This window comes from Ursus arctos, unplaced genomic scaffold, assembly GCF_023065955.2.
Source record: "Ursus arctos isolate Adak ecotype North America unplaced genomic scaffold, UrsArc2.0 scaffold_7, whole genome shotgun sequence".
In the NCBI taxonomy this organism is placed as follows: Eukaryota; Metazoa; Chordata; class Mammalia; order Carnivora; family Ursidae; genus Ursus; species Ursus arctos.
Genome location: NW_026623089.1, coordinates 24,733,794 through 24,749,828, shown reverse-complemented (window position 1 = coordinate 24,749,828; position 16,035 = coordinate 24,733,794). Strand labels below are relative to the sequence as shown.

At 52.6% G+C, this 16,035-nt stretch overlaps 1 protein-coding gene across 1 annotated transcript; it reads right to left on the bottom strand.

Annotated features, from left to right (window-relative positions):
• Positions 1-217: 217 nt before the first annotated feature.
• Positions 218-6,480, bottom strand: CALHM3 (calcium homeostasis modulator 3). Its single transcript, XM_026493654.4, has 3 exons — positions 6,194-6,480; positions 3,811-4,066; positions 218-703 (listed from the first exon to the last, which is right to left on the bottom strand). Exons 1-3 carry the CDS (start codon positions 6,478-6,480, stop codon positions 218-220), a joined length of 1,029 nt encoding a protein of 342 aa, XP_026349439.3.
• Between the last annotated feature and the right edge of the window lie 9,555 nt (positions 6,481-16,035).

The following is a 16,035-nucleotide window of genomic DNA, read 5'->3' as shown; positions in this document are numbered from 1 at the left end:
ACAAGAGCTCGGGTGAACAGCAAGCACCCTAAAGTTTGCAAAGCACTGCTTTAGAGCACGCCGGAGGCCACACCCTGAAAGTGGGCCAGAGACTGGGCTATTTTGAGGAAGAAGGCCAGCAAGAGTGAGGTTGCCCTGCCTCGGGATCCCCACAGCCTGGAAAGCCCCTAGGCCGTTGTCAGCACGAGCATTTCATGTGGGGATACCGCTGGGGTCCCTACACGTCAGTGTGCTGGGACAGCCTGGCGCCTGGGGCCACCGTAGGAGCGCGGTGGTTGAGGCCACCCTCCCGGAGCCCCGGCGATGCCACGAGGTCGAGTGGTGGTTTGCTGGAGTACCATGTGCTCAGGAGCCGGTCCACCTGCTCCCGGCTGGAAACGGCCCGCAGGTGGGCCTTCCTGCTTCCGTCCCCGTCCAGGCCGTCGGGCCCCTCGAGTGGCTCGGGGCTCCCGCCCGCAGTGTCCCGGCGCAGCCCCCGCGCCCGCATCTCGCTCTGCATGCTGGCGAAGAAGTGCAGCACGCAGCGGTGCGCGAAGTCCCGCGCATGCTCACAGCACGTCTCGTCGAAGAGCTTCTGCTCCAGGTCCACGTAGTTGCTCCAGTATCTGCGCTGCAGGAAGACTGTTTGGTCGAAGCAAGGCCTCAGGCAGCGGGCCAGGAAGGCCACGACGATCAGTAGCAGGGCGATGCTCCAGCCGATGGCCTGGAGGGGGGGCACCAGGTTGGGTATGGGTAAGGTCGGCGGCTACACAGGATGGCAAGGGTGTCCCAAAGTCTCTCCCTTTACTTATCCCTCCCCCCCTCCCCAAATCCATGTTCCCATTTAGTCATCCATCCTACCAACCACCTCCACCCATCCTCGCTTGCATTCAGTCTCATCCTTGCACCCATCCATCTGTCCAACTATTTCTCCACCCATCCATCCAGCCATCTGTCCTCTCACCTGACTACGTATCTATCAGCATCCCATCCAGCCATCCTCGTGGCGGACCTGCCGACCGTCCACCATACATCCTCCTACCCGTCCATTCCTGTTCCCATACTCTCATCCTTTCTTCCATTTATCTGTCCACCCACCCGCCCACTGTTCATCCTCCCAACCTTCCTCTTGAAGGAAACCAGAGTATGTCACCCTGAAATAGGCCTCTTTGACATCAAAATCACCTTGAATGGAAGACAAGAAGCAGCAATCATAGGAATAGCTCTCTTTACCCTCCCCCTTTGTGCCTAAAGGCAGGAAATACATTCTCCTTTTACTGGGAGACAACTCTTATGAGCCCAGAGATAGCACCAGAGGAATCTGCTAAAAAACCTGACTCCATAAGTGTCCGGTCATTTATTGACCTCCCACAGTTCCCGCCCTTGGAGACTAACACTGCTCTCCTTTGTCCTGCCATTGCTCTACGAAGGTATTGTTCTTTTTGAAGTTGGCAGATAAGCTGCAGTTCTAAGTCGCCACTTTGAATTACTCTTTCTTTGTTTTAGGTTTCTCCCACACAGTGTGTACTATGCACAGTGAGAAGCTGTTTTTCTCCTGTTAATCTTTTTGTTTGAGTCTCAGCTGAAAACCTAACATGGGTGGAGGCAAAGTTTTGCCTCACTTACACTCCACCCACCCATCATCCATCCATCCATCCACCCATCCACCCATCCACCCATCATTCAACCACCTACCCACCCATCATCCATCCATCCATCCATCCACCCATCCACCCATCCACCCATCATTCAACCACCTACCCACCCATCATCCATCCATCCATCCACCCATCCACCCATCCACCCATCATTCAACCACCTACCCACCCATCATCCATCCATCCATCCATCCACCCATCCACCCATCCACCCATCCACCCATCATTCAACCACCTACCCACCCATCATCCATCCATCCATCCATCCACCCATCCACCCATCATTCAACCACCTACCCACCCATCATCCATCCGTCCATCCATCCACCCATCCACCCATCATTCAACCACCTACCCACCCATCATCCATCCGTCCATCCATCCACCCATCCACCCATCATTCAACCACCTACCCACCCATCATCCATCCATCCATCCACCCATCCACCCATCATTCAACCACCTACCCACCCATCATCCATCCGTCCATCCATCCACCCATCCATCATGCATCATCCTGTCACTTTTTCTATCTTCACATGTGCTCATGCATCCCATCTATGAAGCCACCCACCTATATTTTGGGAGAGGCACTGGGGACTCATAGAAGTCACACTTCAGTGGAGGAAACAATGAAATTGGTGATAGACTGGCTGAATGCCATGTTGGAGGATATATACGGGATCATGGGAATACAGAGGAGGACACCCAACCTGAATTTGAGGGCTCAGGGAACAGTGAGGTGGATGCCGAGCCCTGAAGGATGGGTAATAGTTATATAGGATATAAACAGGGAACAGTGTTCCAGGCCAAGCGTAGGGAAAGACTTGAAGAGTTCCCTGAGTCTGGAGCCCACACCTGCCTGCACCTCTCCCTCCTCTCTGCCCACCCAAAGCTTTAGTCTCTCCAAGGCCGTGCTTGAGACCAGAGCAACTGTGTGCTCCTAGGGCAGAGAAATCACTCCTCTAAGCCCCAAAGACATATTCAAACCTTATCATTTGTAGATGTGGTTTACAAAGCTCTCTCATTTGGCCTCTCTCAGGATCCCCCCTTCCCCCTACCAATTGAAAATCGTTGTGTGAGTGTTTTACACATGTGATTGATAACCTCCATCTGAGTCAGGACTCAAACCCTGGTGTGACTGAAGATTCTACACTCCTTCCAGTGACTGAGCGAGAGCCCAGAGAGTTTAAGCCTGCAGGGCCCATCCACATGGAGGAGACCAAACCTCCCTTGATTTTGTAGGAGAGGCCGAGACCCAGAGGGGGAGTAACGTAGTCAAGGCAGAGTCTGACCCAGAATCAAACTTGTCCTGAACACTGGTCCTCTCTCCATCATGCACGGGCCTACATTTGCCACGAGTTTGTCTTGGCTCCCACAAAAGGCTGAATTGTGTTTTTATTCCCTGTCGTCCCAGCAATGCTCTTCATGTGGTAGGTTGGTATAAATACTTTTGGGGGGACTCAACCCCAACTGGGGCTCTGGGAGGAATCTGGAGTCTGGCCTGGGGGTGGGGCTGCAGTGTGCCCCCAGGGTGATGGAGGGGTGCCGGTGTGGGGAGGGAGCCAGGGGCCTGGGGAGGACCTGCATTGCAGGGAGGTGGTTCAGAGGGCTTGGAGTGATGACACTTCAGATCCCTGCCCTGCCTCTTAGGAGCTGTGCAACTTGGGCCTGTGAACTAAACTCTCAGAACCTCAGTTTCCTTATCTGCAAAATGGGATGATAATGATTGCACCCACCTCATAGGGTTGTTCTGAGAATAAATGAAGTAATGCATATGAAATACTTAACACAGTGCCTGACACATAAGTGCTCAATAAATGGTAATGAGTATTATTTCTGAGAGGTGGGGGGGGGGGCAGGGCAGAGCCGTATATCTCCAGTGCTTTTGTCATCTAGCTTCTGGGGATGGAACTAGCTGAGTGCTGGAGGATATGGGCACCTGGTCTCTGCCCTGGGGTGAGTTAGTGTTGAAGGCAAAGTGTCCACTTCTCAAGGCCCACCAGTGTCCCGTATGTGGAGCATGCGCCGAGCCTTCCAGGGACGACCTGCTCCTTGCTTGTGTTTCCAGCAGTGGGGAGGGGCCCCAGGAAACCATTTGTACCTCCTTCCCCACGCCCCTCAGAACCAGTGCAGGAGATTTTCCAGGGCTGAGAGAGAACTACCGAATTACCTGTGACAGGCACCGTAGGTAGCGGGACACTGCCTTTCTAGCGGGGCTGTCCCTCACCAGCTCATCCTCCTTGCAGGGCACCTTGGCCAGGAAGAGCTGCACCTGGCTGGGGGTCATGTTGGCAAAGTCCAGAAACTTTTCGGGGTCCACGGAGCTGCTGAAGGCACACACGAAGCACTTGCCGTCAAGGAGGGCCAGGAGGATCCAGACGAGGGGGGCGGCCAGTGCTCTCTGCAGCACAGAGGAGCACATATACCTAGGGACAGAGGAAGGGTGGGGTCACGAAGGGCAGCTGGGACTCAGCTGCAGCAGGAAGGCTACAGGAGAGATGCCAGGACGGACTTCCCAGGAAGGCTAGGAGATATGCGGTGCGGCTCCCTCTGCAGAGGTCCCAGCGGCAGAGGGCAGGGAGGCCGGAGGGCTTGGGCCCCAGGAGGTCAGGAAAGTCCTGACTGGCATCCCAGGACCGGAACATTGGGGGGGCGGGTATGCCTCCCACTCGAGGCCTTGGCGCAGATTCTGCTGGTGTCCTGCCCGTGCCACAGGCCCTCAGATCTTGGGTGACTGGTTCCATTCATGCGGCGCACTGAGGGCCTCTGACCTCAACAGCCTGCGTGGCTCTGCCTGAGGGCTTTGGAGGAGTTTCCGCTCCCGGAGGGCGACACTAGAAACCAGGAGAGCTAACGACCCCGATCAGCCTTCCACCCACAGGGACCCCAGCTTCCTAGACTCTCAGTGGGACAATTCTGAGGTGTGTTCTACCCAGAGCCGCTTAGGGGAAGCCTGAACTAAGATAGCCCTGCCCCGTAACCTTTCCAGACGCGGTGCCTCAAACACCTCCCTCCAGGTCCGGAAGCCCAGCCTCTCACCGTCCCCAGGGGCCTCTCCTGCCCTCTGGCCTTCTGGAGGTTGGGTGCTGGTCACAGGACAGGAGCCCCGTGGAGCTGTACTCACTGGGCCCCAGAGGAAAAGGCCAAGGGTCCAGCCAGTGCGTGTGACCCTCGCTGCGAGGCCGAATCACAGGGAGCACGGCAGGAAGTGGAGGCGGCCGAGCACCGCACACAGATGGTGTTTCTGACTTGGACTGCGTGCGAAACGTAACGTGGTGTGTGCCAGGGTGTGTGTATGGGGTCATGGCCCACCCAGCCGTGAGTTACAAACACGTCGTGGATTGGGGTGGCTCGGTGTTCTCTAGGGGCGTTGTGGTTAGAAGGTGGGACCGAGGACTCGCTGTGAGCTTACATTACGTGCCCTGGAGAACACCGTGATTGTCCACACCGAGGAACAGGGGAGAGGGGGGATCGTAAGCAGGCTGAAATCCAGCAAGCCCCTGCTGCCACTGCCCACAGATCTGGGACACTTAGACCTTTCGTCTAAACACGAAGGGCAGGGGCGCCTGGGTGGCACAGCGGTTAAGCGTCTGCCTTCGGCTCAGGGCATGATCCTGGCGTTACGGGATCGAGCCCCACATCAGGCTCTTCCACTATGGGCCTGCTTCTTACTCTCCCACTCCCCCTGCTTGTGTTCCCTCTCTCGCTGGCTGTCTCTCTCTGTCGAATAAATAAATAAAATCTTTAAAAAAATAAAAAAAATAAACACGAAGGGCAGCGGTGCCCGCTCGGACTGGAAGTCCACCTGTGCTTGAATCTGAGCCATGCCTCTTCCTCGCTGTGGGAGCTCAGTCGGGTTGCTTACGCTCTCTGCCTCAGGTGCCTCGACCTTAAAAATGGGTCCACTGCTGGAGCAGACCCAGGCCGAGGTAAGAATTGAGAGGCCGTGCACACAGAGCACTCGGTACAGAGCTTGGCTCCGAGCTGGTGCTCGGCGTTGGCCAGGGAGCATCACGAATGCTAAACTCTGTACGCTGATTCTGCTACAGCGCACCAGGCGGTGAGAGGCTCTGAGGACCCATCGGTACAGCAGGTGAGGTCCCTGGCCCCCGGGGAGCGTACGGGACAGGGAACGCAGCCTGGAGGCCCGTTGTGCCTCCTACTGCCTGTGCGAGCCGCCTGTGCTTGTCGTGGGATCGCTCTGCACGTACGTGCTGAGTTCTAATTCCTGGCCAGCCATCAGACGTGACCTGGGCAAAACTTGGGAATCCTATATTATCCACGGGTCTCCAGCACTGGCCACCGAAGGGTGACAGATGACAGGAACAGAAATGTCTGTTTCCAGAATGGAAAGTGGCCAAGGAGTTTGTGAGCTGATGTTGCCCCAGTTGGGGAAAGGAGGGGGCACATGTGATAGTGCCCAAGGGGGTTGGGGGGGAATCCCTGCCGATACCCATGAGGATCACCGGGCTTGGGGAGTCACCTGGCAGTGTCTGCGGGGGGGGGGGGGCCCTGACCGTGCCCACTGGTAGCTGGGTGGTGTGGGACCGCACCTGATGACGCCAGGGTCCTTCCTCCGCTGCCCCGCGGGCCGGCGCCACTCCTCCACCATGACCACGGACTGCCGGTTGGCAAGGAGGCCACAGAGGAAGAGGGCGAGTGGGGGCGTGAGCAGCAGGCCCAGGCCGTAGAGGGCATTGTAGCGCGCCAGGCAGGGGCAGTTGAAGTCGAAGGAGGAGTACAGCTTGACCGTGACTGCGGCCAGGAGCAAGCAGATGCCGTTCATCACCGACTCCGAGCTGGACTGGAAGTGCTGGAAGAGCGTGCGGAACTTTTCCATGGCCCCGGCCTGGCGGGGGTGGGCAGCCGTGGGTCCGGGGGAGCACAGAGGCTTTGGCCACCTTCCCGGCCAAATCCAGATCACTCGGGGGCAAGCCTGGGGTGCACGGGAGGGTCTTGTCTTCCAAGGGCCTGAGGGGACAAGGGAGGGGCGATGGTCAGCCCCCAGCCCAGCCTTCTGGGGCCCAGCCAAGGACGTAGAGCAGAGGCAGACTCCTTTGCAAAGGCTCCCCTGCTCAGCCTTGACTGTCCGCCAGTGCCACTCGCCTCCTTTCTGGAAGAAAGAGTCACTGCTCTGTGACCCGCCAGCCCATAGCAGCTCTAGGCAAATGTCCCCTGCCCTGTCACTCCACCCTCCCCAGCCCATTCCTTCCTCTCTTCAGGGGTTGGATACTGAGGCCTGACAGCTGCTGGCACTTCTTGTGGGGGATAGGCAAATTTTGGGTGTGGTAAGGCAATGATGCTGATGGGGCCAATTGTATTTTCTGGTCTTGGTCAAAAACACGATTTGACCGAGCTGAGCTCAGGGAGATTTCGTGTCAACTTTCATGCTGGGAGGACCCAGGGGGCACCTCCCCCTGCCTGAAGGCTGCCTGGAAGAGAAGACCCTTGAGAAGAGTCTAAATGATGTTTCGGTGTTTGCTGGGTGAGGGGTTGTGGAAGGGGAAGGCCTTCCCTGCAGAGGGCACTGCAGGGGCAAAGGCAAGGAGGTGAGAAGCAGCCTGGGGTGGGCCAGGAGTTCTGGGTTGCTGGAATGTAGTATCAGACAGGGGGTGTCGTGAGAGGGGGCTGGAGGGGTCAGTGGGTGCCTGCAACCTTCCTCTCCGTTTTATTCCCGTGTCCCCAGGTCTGGCCACTGACTAGGCCAGGTCTCTCTAAAGTACGGCTTCCCTCACGTCACTTGTCTGCCTGGGCGTGAACAGGGGTCCCTCAGCTTCCTAAGCTTGGCACTCAAGGCCCTCCTAAATGTACCCAGACACGCCCTGCTACCTCCACACCTTGGCTGACACCACCCTCCCCCCCGACAGCCTTGCCCCTTCCTCCCTCCTGCACTGCACTTCACGAGGCAGCTCAAATGCAGGCCTGTCACCAAGGCCCCCTGGTGACCTCAGCTCCGGTGGAGCCTCTACCTCCCCTTTGGCCCCTGAAAGGCTGCGTCAGCCTGTTATTCATCCTCCTCGGGGCGGGAGGTGGATCTTCCAATGAGGGCAGGGATCTGGCCTGCGACTCTGCTCTCTGTAGTGCCTAGCATGGCGCTGAGTGCACAGCAAGTGACAACAAACGTTTGTTCTCTGGGATGTTGAAGCCCAGACCCCTTTATTTCGTCTCCAGCTCGGTCCTCTCTGCAGACCACTTGGCCTGCACCTGCCTCCCTGTTTGCTTCTAGAAAGCCAATGAGTGGAATATAGGTCTTGCCCTAATTTCTATCTGTCTCTCTCCCTTTCTCTCTCTGTCTCTCATTCTGTCTCTGTCTCTCTGACTACGTGTGTGTGTGTGTGTGTGTGTGTGTGTGTGTGTGTGATTGTATCCCTCTGTGTGTGTTCCTGGGTCTTTCTGGGGGTCTTTCTGTCTCCACCCCTGTCTCTTTATTTGCTGTTGTGTTGCTGTCTCTTTATTTCTATCGTTCCCCTCTCCTCGCCTGCTGTCCACCCTTAGCACCCCTGTCTTACGGGCCCCCACTTCTGACATTGGCTGCCTGGCTTGGGGAGAGGAGTGAGGCTGCCACAGAAGCCCAGGGGTCTGTCCCTGGGAATCATGGGTCAGTGGGTCTTGGGCCTGGAGCTTGGGCTGGGGGTGGGTGAGGTGGCCAGACCCCAGCTACTCACCATCTCTCTGGCTCCCTCGCTCGGCCCAGGATAGGTAAAACCTCAGGGACTGCGACGGCCCTGATCCCACTGACCCCTGCTCTGTCCAGCCTGGAGCAGTGGTCACTCTGGGCTCCGAGTGATGGCCTCAGTCAAGTTCGTGCATCAGCCCTGGTGTCCTTTCCTCAGACCCGGGGTCCTCGCGGCCATGAATGCCACTTCACACCGACCCTGTAGGGCGCACGAGGTGAGCATTCTCCCGTATCCTCCCCATCCTCAGAGATCCAGTCCAACTCTCCCATGCCCATGGAGCGCGCCCGGACTCCTGCGGCTGCACTGACCGGCCTCGTTTCTCTATTCCCAAGTAACTTTGAGAAAAATCTCCAGTTTTTCTGACTAATCACAGCAGTATGAAACCTTTAAAAATAGAGAACACAAAGGTGTCCCCATCACTGCAACCCCAGGGGGTCTCCCTGCCCCTGCCTCGGTGGGCGTCCCTCCAGACCCTCGCGGACCCAAGCCCGCCCGCCGGCCTGCCCGGTACTCCCTGGGAGAACCGTCACCCACGGTGAATTCGCCACTGGGGGCGCTAGTCACACGGCCACAGCGGGCTGGCCCGGAGGGGCCGCTCAGGCCGCAGCTGTGAGGCGCGTCTGTTGCTTCTCTTGACACTTGTCACCGGGGTCTGCCGTTTGTCTTGGTTTCAGCTTTCTGAAGGACAACAGCCCAGCTGTTTGAGGGACCCCTGGGCCTGCAAAATTAATTCTGTGTGGGTCACTTAGCCTGTATTTTAAGTCACACCATCCCAATGATGTCCTGCAAATTTCAAAACTATTTGTGCCGTCTACACCTATAATGAGGTAGGCAGGCAGACAGACAGACAGACAGACAGAAACCGGGGTCTTATTTATTATTTGTATTTTACATGCATGTAAAATACGGGAGGGCCGTCCCGGGCATGCAAGTGTGACCCTGAGTGAGAAACTCTTCTAGCCTGATTCAGTCTCCTAATGTCGCTGAGAACCACCACCACCACCACGTTCTTCAGATGGGTGTGGGTCTCAGAGAGGGTGGACGTCTGTCGGAGGTCGCACAGCCTGGTGAGGACAGAGCCAGGAAGACGGGAATCTTCCTTCTGTGCCTTCCAGGCCCTACTCACCTGCTGGGTGGCTGACCCTAAGAGCTCCTAGTCCCTGATAACCTAGAACAATCTATCTGGAAGAATACTGCGGGAAACTGGGACAAGTTCTCTCCCAGGTTATCGTGTTCACAGCCCCAACCTGAGAGGTGAGACCAAGCTCCCCGGTCAGCCCACCACAACTTGTGGGCGTAGCTTTACGTTTAAAAAATCCTGTATTTTCTTTTTTTTTTTAATCTTTTTTTTTTTTTAAGATTTTATTTATTCGTCAGAGAGAGAGAGCACAAGCAGGGGGAGTGGCTGGCAGAGGGAGAAGTGGGCTCCCCACTGAGCAGGGAGCCCCATTCGGGACTCCATCCCAGCACTGTGGGATCATGACCTGAGCCGCAGGCAGACACTTAGCCTACTGAGCCACCCAGGCTTCCCCCCAAATTCTGTATTTTCTAAATATCGACTTTTATACTAATGATTTTAGAAATTTCCCAATAAAATCATCAACTATTTCTATTGGAAAAACTCTCAGGGGTTATGGAACAAGGTAAAAGGGGAGGAGGATGACATTTTGTTGCCAGGAGCCCGGGCCTGCTGAACCAGGAGGGGCAGCAACAGAGCACAGAATCGGAGAGGGATTGACTTTACTCCCGTGCGTGGGAGGGTATTAAACAGCACACCTGCTGCATGATAATACCTTAATGCAGCCTTTCTTAATTAAACCCCTACCCCACTCCAGGGGTCTGTGGCCATGTTCTTCTGGGTCTTTTCATTCCGGGGAAGTTTTTTTTCAATTCCCATTTTCGTTTTAAATGGTGACTTAAATCTTTTTAGCGGTTTGTAACATGGGTTAACGGTTAACCTGTAATCCGAAGATCTGTATAGAACAAATCTTTGGCTTCCCTTTTTTTCTCCCCCTTAGGGTCTTGCAGATATATCTTGTGTGTCTTCCAGATTTTTTTTTCCTTTAACAGGAATCTGGGTATTATTTGAGAAAGCTTGGCTTTACCACTCTTGGAGTTCCTGTGATTGAGGGGTTCTTTAGGTCCTGGTGCTCCTACTGGAGAAACTCAGCGTATCTGGGGTGTTGAGTGTGAGTGTGTGTGAGCGTGTGCGTGCCCGTGTGTCAGGCTGTATATGTACTTGCAGGTGCATGTGTGTATACACACGTGTGTGTGGTATGGATGTGCAGAGTGTGTGTATAAGTGTGTGTAAGTGTGTGTCTTCAGAAATACAAGCATGGCTCTGCTTCTTCTTTGTGCAGTGAGTACACTCTCCCCTGAGGTTTCTCTTTCTCTTTCTCCTTCAAAAGGAAGACATTGGAAGCGTGTCCCCTTGTCGCTCAGGACAGGAAGACTATAGTTCCGTCGTGTCTAGCAGAGCAGTGGTGCCCTTTCCGGGGCACTTTCTGAGAGTTCACCTGCTCTTCCGTTCTGATGACAGAGAGCCCTGCTCTCATCACCAATCCTGGTGATGACCTTCTGGTTGGTCTCTGGCACACCTGGGGGAAGTCAACGTGGTACTTACGTGGGCTCTGCTCCGGTGACTCCATGGAGCCACGTGGCCCTTCAAGGACTGGAAAGAGGATGAAAATGAAGGGGAGGGGGTGAGTCTGACAAATGGCACAGGAACAACTAGCTAACCATCTGAGAAAATCTTCAACCGGATTCCTATCTCATTCTTCGTTCCCAAAAATCCATTCCAAATGGCTCCAAGACTTCAACGTAGAAACTATAATCCCAACAACTGTACAAGAAAAGATAGTGGGTGTATTCATGATCAGGGGCTAGGCAAGGCCTTGGTGAACACAGCACAGACAGCAGCCGCTCTGAAGGAGAAGACAGTTAACGGAGGCTCCAGCTCCTGTGGGCAAAATACCGATAAACAGAGTAAAAATATCAAACTGAGAAAAGGCATTTGACACACAAAAGCCTATGTTCCTTAATTTGCAGAGGGATCCCATAAATCAATAAAAGAGGTGAACAATCCTATGGGAAAATTGGCAAAGGACATTGATGGGCTATTCACAGAAAAACAAGGGGCCAAAAACCCTGCAAAGATTCTAATTCTTACCTATAATTAAATACACTCTAAACAACCAGGTGCCTCTTTAAACTTACCACATTGTTGGAAACTAAAGGGTTGTTAATATCCGATGTCGATGAGGACTTCGGGAAACAGCTGCTTTCATAAACTGATGGTTATAATGCAAATTTGTAGGGATTTTCTAGGACAATTTGGCAATATAGCTAAAGCAAAAATTTAAATACACATGCCCTTTGACGTGACAAGGACACAGGTCTGAATTTGCCCTGTGCATAGATTTGCCTGGAAGCAGCCAAGATAAAGGAACATGATACTCCTCATAGCTTTGTTTGAATGGTGATAAAACTGAAAACAACCAAAATTTCATTAAATAAATTATGTCACAGCTATAAAATGAGATTTACAGAACTATTAAAAGAACAAAGCAAATCTATGTGTGCTCCTATGAAAAGATCTTTAATAGATCTTTGGGTAGGTTAAAAAAAAGCGCAGGTTAGTGTATTGTGCATAGTATCATCCCTTCTAAGTAAAAATGATATAAATATGTAAAAATTTTGGTATTGTGTACACTTTTTGCTGGGAGGATACACAAGAGATATGGACAGTTATTGGGTGGTTGGGGAGAGGGGACTTTTATTTTCTTTCCATTTTATACCTTTCTGTGTTGTTGACTTTTTTTTTTTTTTAGAGGTGGGAGGACAGAGGGAGAGGGATAGAATCTTAAGCAGGCTCCACGCCCAGCACAGAGCCCGACACACGGCATTATCTCAGGACCCCGAGATCATGACCTGAGCCAAAATCAAGAGTCATACGCTTAAACGACTGAGCCACCCAGGGGCCTCTATTGTTGACTTTTCAAACAGTGTGTACATAAGAATTTTATTTTTAAAAGATCAATAAGAGCCTGTTTTGTGTCCACAGGGTGGGCTTACCTCTCATATTTATAATCTTAATTTATATAGCGCCTGCCATGGAAACAAATGCCTCCTGTATTGCTATGCAAATATGCACTTGTGGGGTTATAAATAAGTTGTTCTGCGTATAAAAGAACAAGCCTGTTTTTGGTCTTCCAAAAAAAAAAAAAGGCTATCTGGGCAGTGGATTTATGGAATTAAAAAACATGTTTCCGGGGCGCCTGGGTGGCTCAGTCGTTAAGCGTCTGCCTTCGGCTCAGGGCGTGATCCTGGCGTTCTGGGATCGAGCCCACCATCAGGCTTCTCCGCTGGGAGCCTGCTTCTTCCTCTCCCGCTCCCCCTGCTGTGTTCCCTCTCTCGCTGGCTGTCTTCTCCCTCTGTCGAATGAATAAATAAAATCTTTAAAAAAAATACGTTTCCATATACAAATTGAGAAATGCTATTAAAAATAGGATTAAAATATATGACATTCACAAAATAACAGATCCCAATTCAAACGTTACTATCCTTCTACACTTAAATTTTTGACCTTCACCCCATAGGTTATGGAATGTGGAATAATTTCCTTGGTTCACAATACATTTTTCACTCCTTTTCTCAGAATAAGAAAGAGGTAAGTCTGGTTTTGTGATATTATTTTCACCTCTCTCTTTTTTTTCACATGACTAACAGGATGTGATCATGGATTTTCTAACCAAACTGACATGAAGCTGTTTCTAGCGCCTGCTGAGGAGGGCTGGTTTTCTGGCGTGGAGATCTTGCCGGGGTGGCATCCGACCCTAGACGGATGGGCCAAAATGCAGAGACTTGGGGACAAACACAGGTGGGTTGATCTGGGGGGAGGGGAACCCATCCAGCTGGATTTTCTGGATTCCACTTCTACTCAATAAATACCAACACCAGAGTGGCTCTGGTGCCCCCCCCCTTGTCACCTGCCCATATCAACTCCGGAGACTTCTGAGATCGCCCCTGTGGTTGAGTTGATGTAGAGGCGCTTGTGGGAAGACAGCTGGGCTGGGAGCGGCAAGTCCCGGCTCTGAGCTTGACCATCAGATGCTCAGAGGGCTGGGCTAGGCTAGGAAGAGCCCCCATTATTGGCCACACACCCTCAAGGTCTAGCCACACGGCAACAGCTGTTCACTGGGCATCGGCCCAGCGCCAGGTGCTGCGCTGGTGCTGGGCACGCACAGGTGCCCACGTCAGGCACCGCAGTGTGAACTGGAGCTCTCTGGAGAGGACCTCCATTCCGCTTAAGTGTGGGGACATTCTCCCTCAGTCCTGGAAGACAGGCTTTGTTGGTAGGTTTGACCTTTGGGGCAGCCACCAGGGTGGGGAGGACTCCTCGGGAGGTCCAGTCTCAGAATGAAGGATGAGAAAGTGGCCTTAGTGGAGTAAACAGTACCTAGAGGGCGATCTTTCAGGGGCTCAAGAGTAGGGCTGATTTTCTCGCTGACGCTTGTTCTTCACAATGGAGTAGCTAACGGAAGTTGTAGGATATGTATTCCCCCACCCGCACCCCCCAAAAAAGCTCTCTTTGTTTTGAGAGAGAAAAAGGGCAACCCGTAAACATTTTAAAGGTGTTTTGATTGACTTGAGGGCTCCCCCCAAATGTTTGCCAGCGACTAAGGGGATTCTAATGGAGTTCTAGCACTCCCTAGTGGTGACCGCAGGGAGCTTGAGAGGCAGGGAAGGGGTGAGGGGAGCCGGGGACGTAGGGTCAGTGCTCACTCTTGTGAAGAGAAAGCTTCCCACCCGCTACCCTCGGTGGGCGGAGACGCTCCCCTGAGGGGTCTCTGGGTGAAGGCTGGAACAAGCGGGCGCCTCTGGCACCTTTCTTGGAAAAGGTGGGTAGGAGGGAGATGTCACACCGCTGGCCAGGGTGGAGAGATGCCTGCTGCCGTTCCTGGTCTAGGCGGAAGGGCATTTGAAGTGACTCAAGGCTATTGGCTTAGGGGGCACGTGCCTCCTGATTCCTGTTTGTCTTTCAACTTTTGCCAGGAAGGAATTTTAAATTTTTATGTCGTCACATTTATCATATTCTTCCTTTATGATTCTCTAGTCTTTGTAACATTCTTAGAAAGGCTTTTCTGCCAAGTAAAGGTCATATATATATATATATATATAAAGTAGGCTCCGCACTGGCAGTGCAGAGCACAGTGAGGGGTTTGAACTCATGACTCTGAGATCAAGACCTGAGCTGAGCTCCAGAGTCAGATGCTTAACCGACCAAGCCACCCAGACCTCATAGATGTTTTAAGTGATCTTTTTTTTTTTTTTTTAAGATTTTATTTATTTATCTGACAGAGATAGAGACAGCCAGCGAGAGAGGGAACACAAGCAGGGGGAGTGGGAGAGGAAGAAGCAGGCTCATAGCAGAGAAGCCTGATGTGGGGCTCGATCCCATAACGCCGGGATCACGCCCTGAGCCGAAGGCAGACTCTTAACCGCTGTGCCACCCAGGCGCCCCTTAAGTGATCTTTACTTGTTTTTTTTTCCCAGAGAGAGAGAGAGAGAGAGCGCGCACAGAAGGGGAGGGAGAAGCAGACTCCCCGCTGAGCAGAGAGCCCTATGCAGAGCTTGATCCCAGGACCCTGAAATGATGACCTGAGCCAAAGGCAGAAGCTTAACCGACTGAGCCACCCAGGCGCCCCTCCACTGTCCTTTTAGGATGCAACCTTGGGCGTGCTTGGCCTCAGCCCTGGATTTTATCCATGGGCATGCTAGGCTCAGCACTTAGGCCTATGGGCTTTCTAAGGGTCTGCTTAAGACTGGGGGAAAAAATGACTGGCTCCAAATTATGATGGAAAAATTTCAAAATCAAAATTAATATTTACTTACTTGCCTACAAAATGTAGTGTGGTGTCAACTTCATTAATCGTTACATGAGTACTCGTATAGATTTCATTATGTTTAAAGACAATTGTAGGTTTTTCTCACTTGGCAAGAAATCCAACATATGCACAATGGCTTAGAAATAAAACCAATTGTAACTGTAAATTCAGTGAGTTCCTGGTAGTCCAATGATTCCTAAAGCCAAATTTATAAAAATCCTTTCAAAATGTTTAAGGCAGGAAAATTATGTTTAATGTGGGATGTAGTATATTTTAGCGTGTTTGACCTGATACAGTTGCGCTCCAAGGATGAGAGTTTGGGGGTTTATGAAAATCCTACAATTGGTCATGGACCTAGGGGCTACCTCCCAGGGGACAAGTCTGTCTGTGGAGCAGAGGAAGGGGTGGGGTTCCCCCTCCTTTCAGAGCCACCTCCTGCCCCGTCTTCTAATGTGACAAGCCTCACTTGGGTGGCAGTCCGCGTGCTTGGGTAGCCAGCTTTCCCTGGGAAAGCCAGCAGGCATTCTTGAAACATCATTCTCTCAACTAGAACACATATCTGTATGGAACAGTTTCCCGAAGTGGGGTCACTTAATGATCTGCATCAGATTTTACTAAGCCATAATCTCTTGGGGTGAGGTCTGGGAATCGGCATTTTATCAACCATGTCCCCCTTCTCCACCCCCACCCCCTGTCTGTATACGATTCTGACGTATGCTAAATTTGAGAATCATTAGTCTAGTGTGTGGGAGCCACAGGAGGAGGGGGAGATGATCCTTTTAAAAAACAGACTTTATTTTTTAGAGCGGTGTTAGGCTCATAGCAAAATTG

Excerpts from the sequence above, each read along its gene's own strand:
- CALHM3 (XM_026493654.4), bottom strand. The coding sequence starts at position 6,480 with ATGGAAAAGTTCCGCACGCTCTTCCAGCACTTCCAGTCCAGCTCGGAG. Across the intron at positions 4,067-6,193 it reads AAGGACCCTGGCGTCATCAG|GTATATGTGCTCCTCTGTGC; the intron begins GTGCGGTCCCAC and ends CTCTGTCCCTAG. Across the intron at positions 704-3,810 it reads ACCTACGGTGCCTGTCACAG|GCCATCGGCTGGAGCATCGC; the intron begins GTAATTCGGTAG and ends CCCCCCCTCCAG.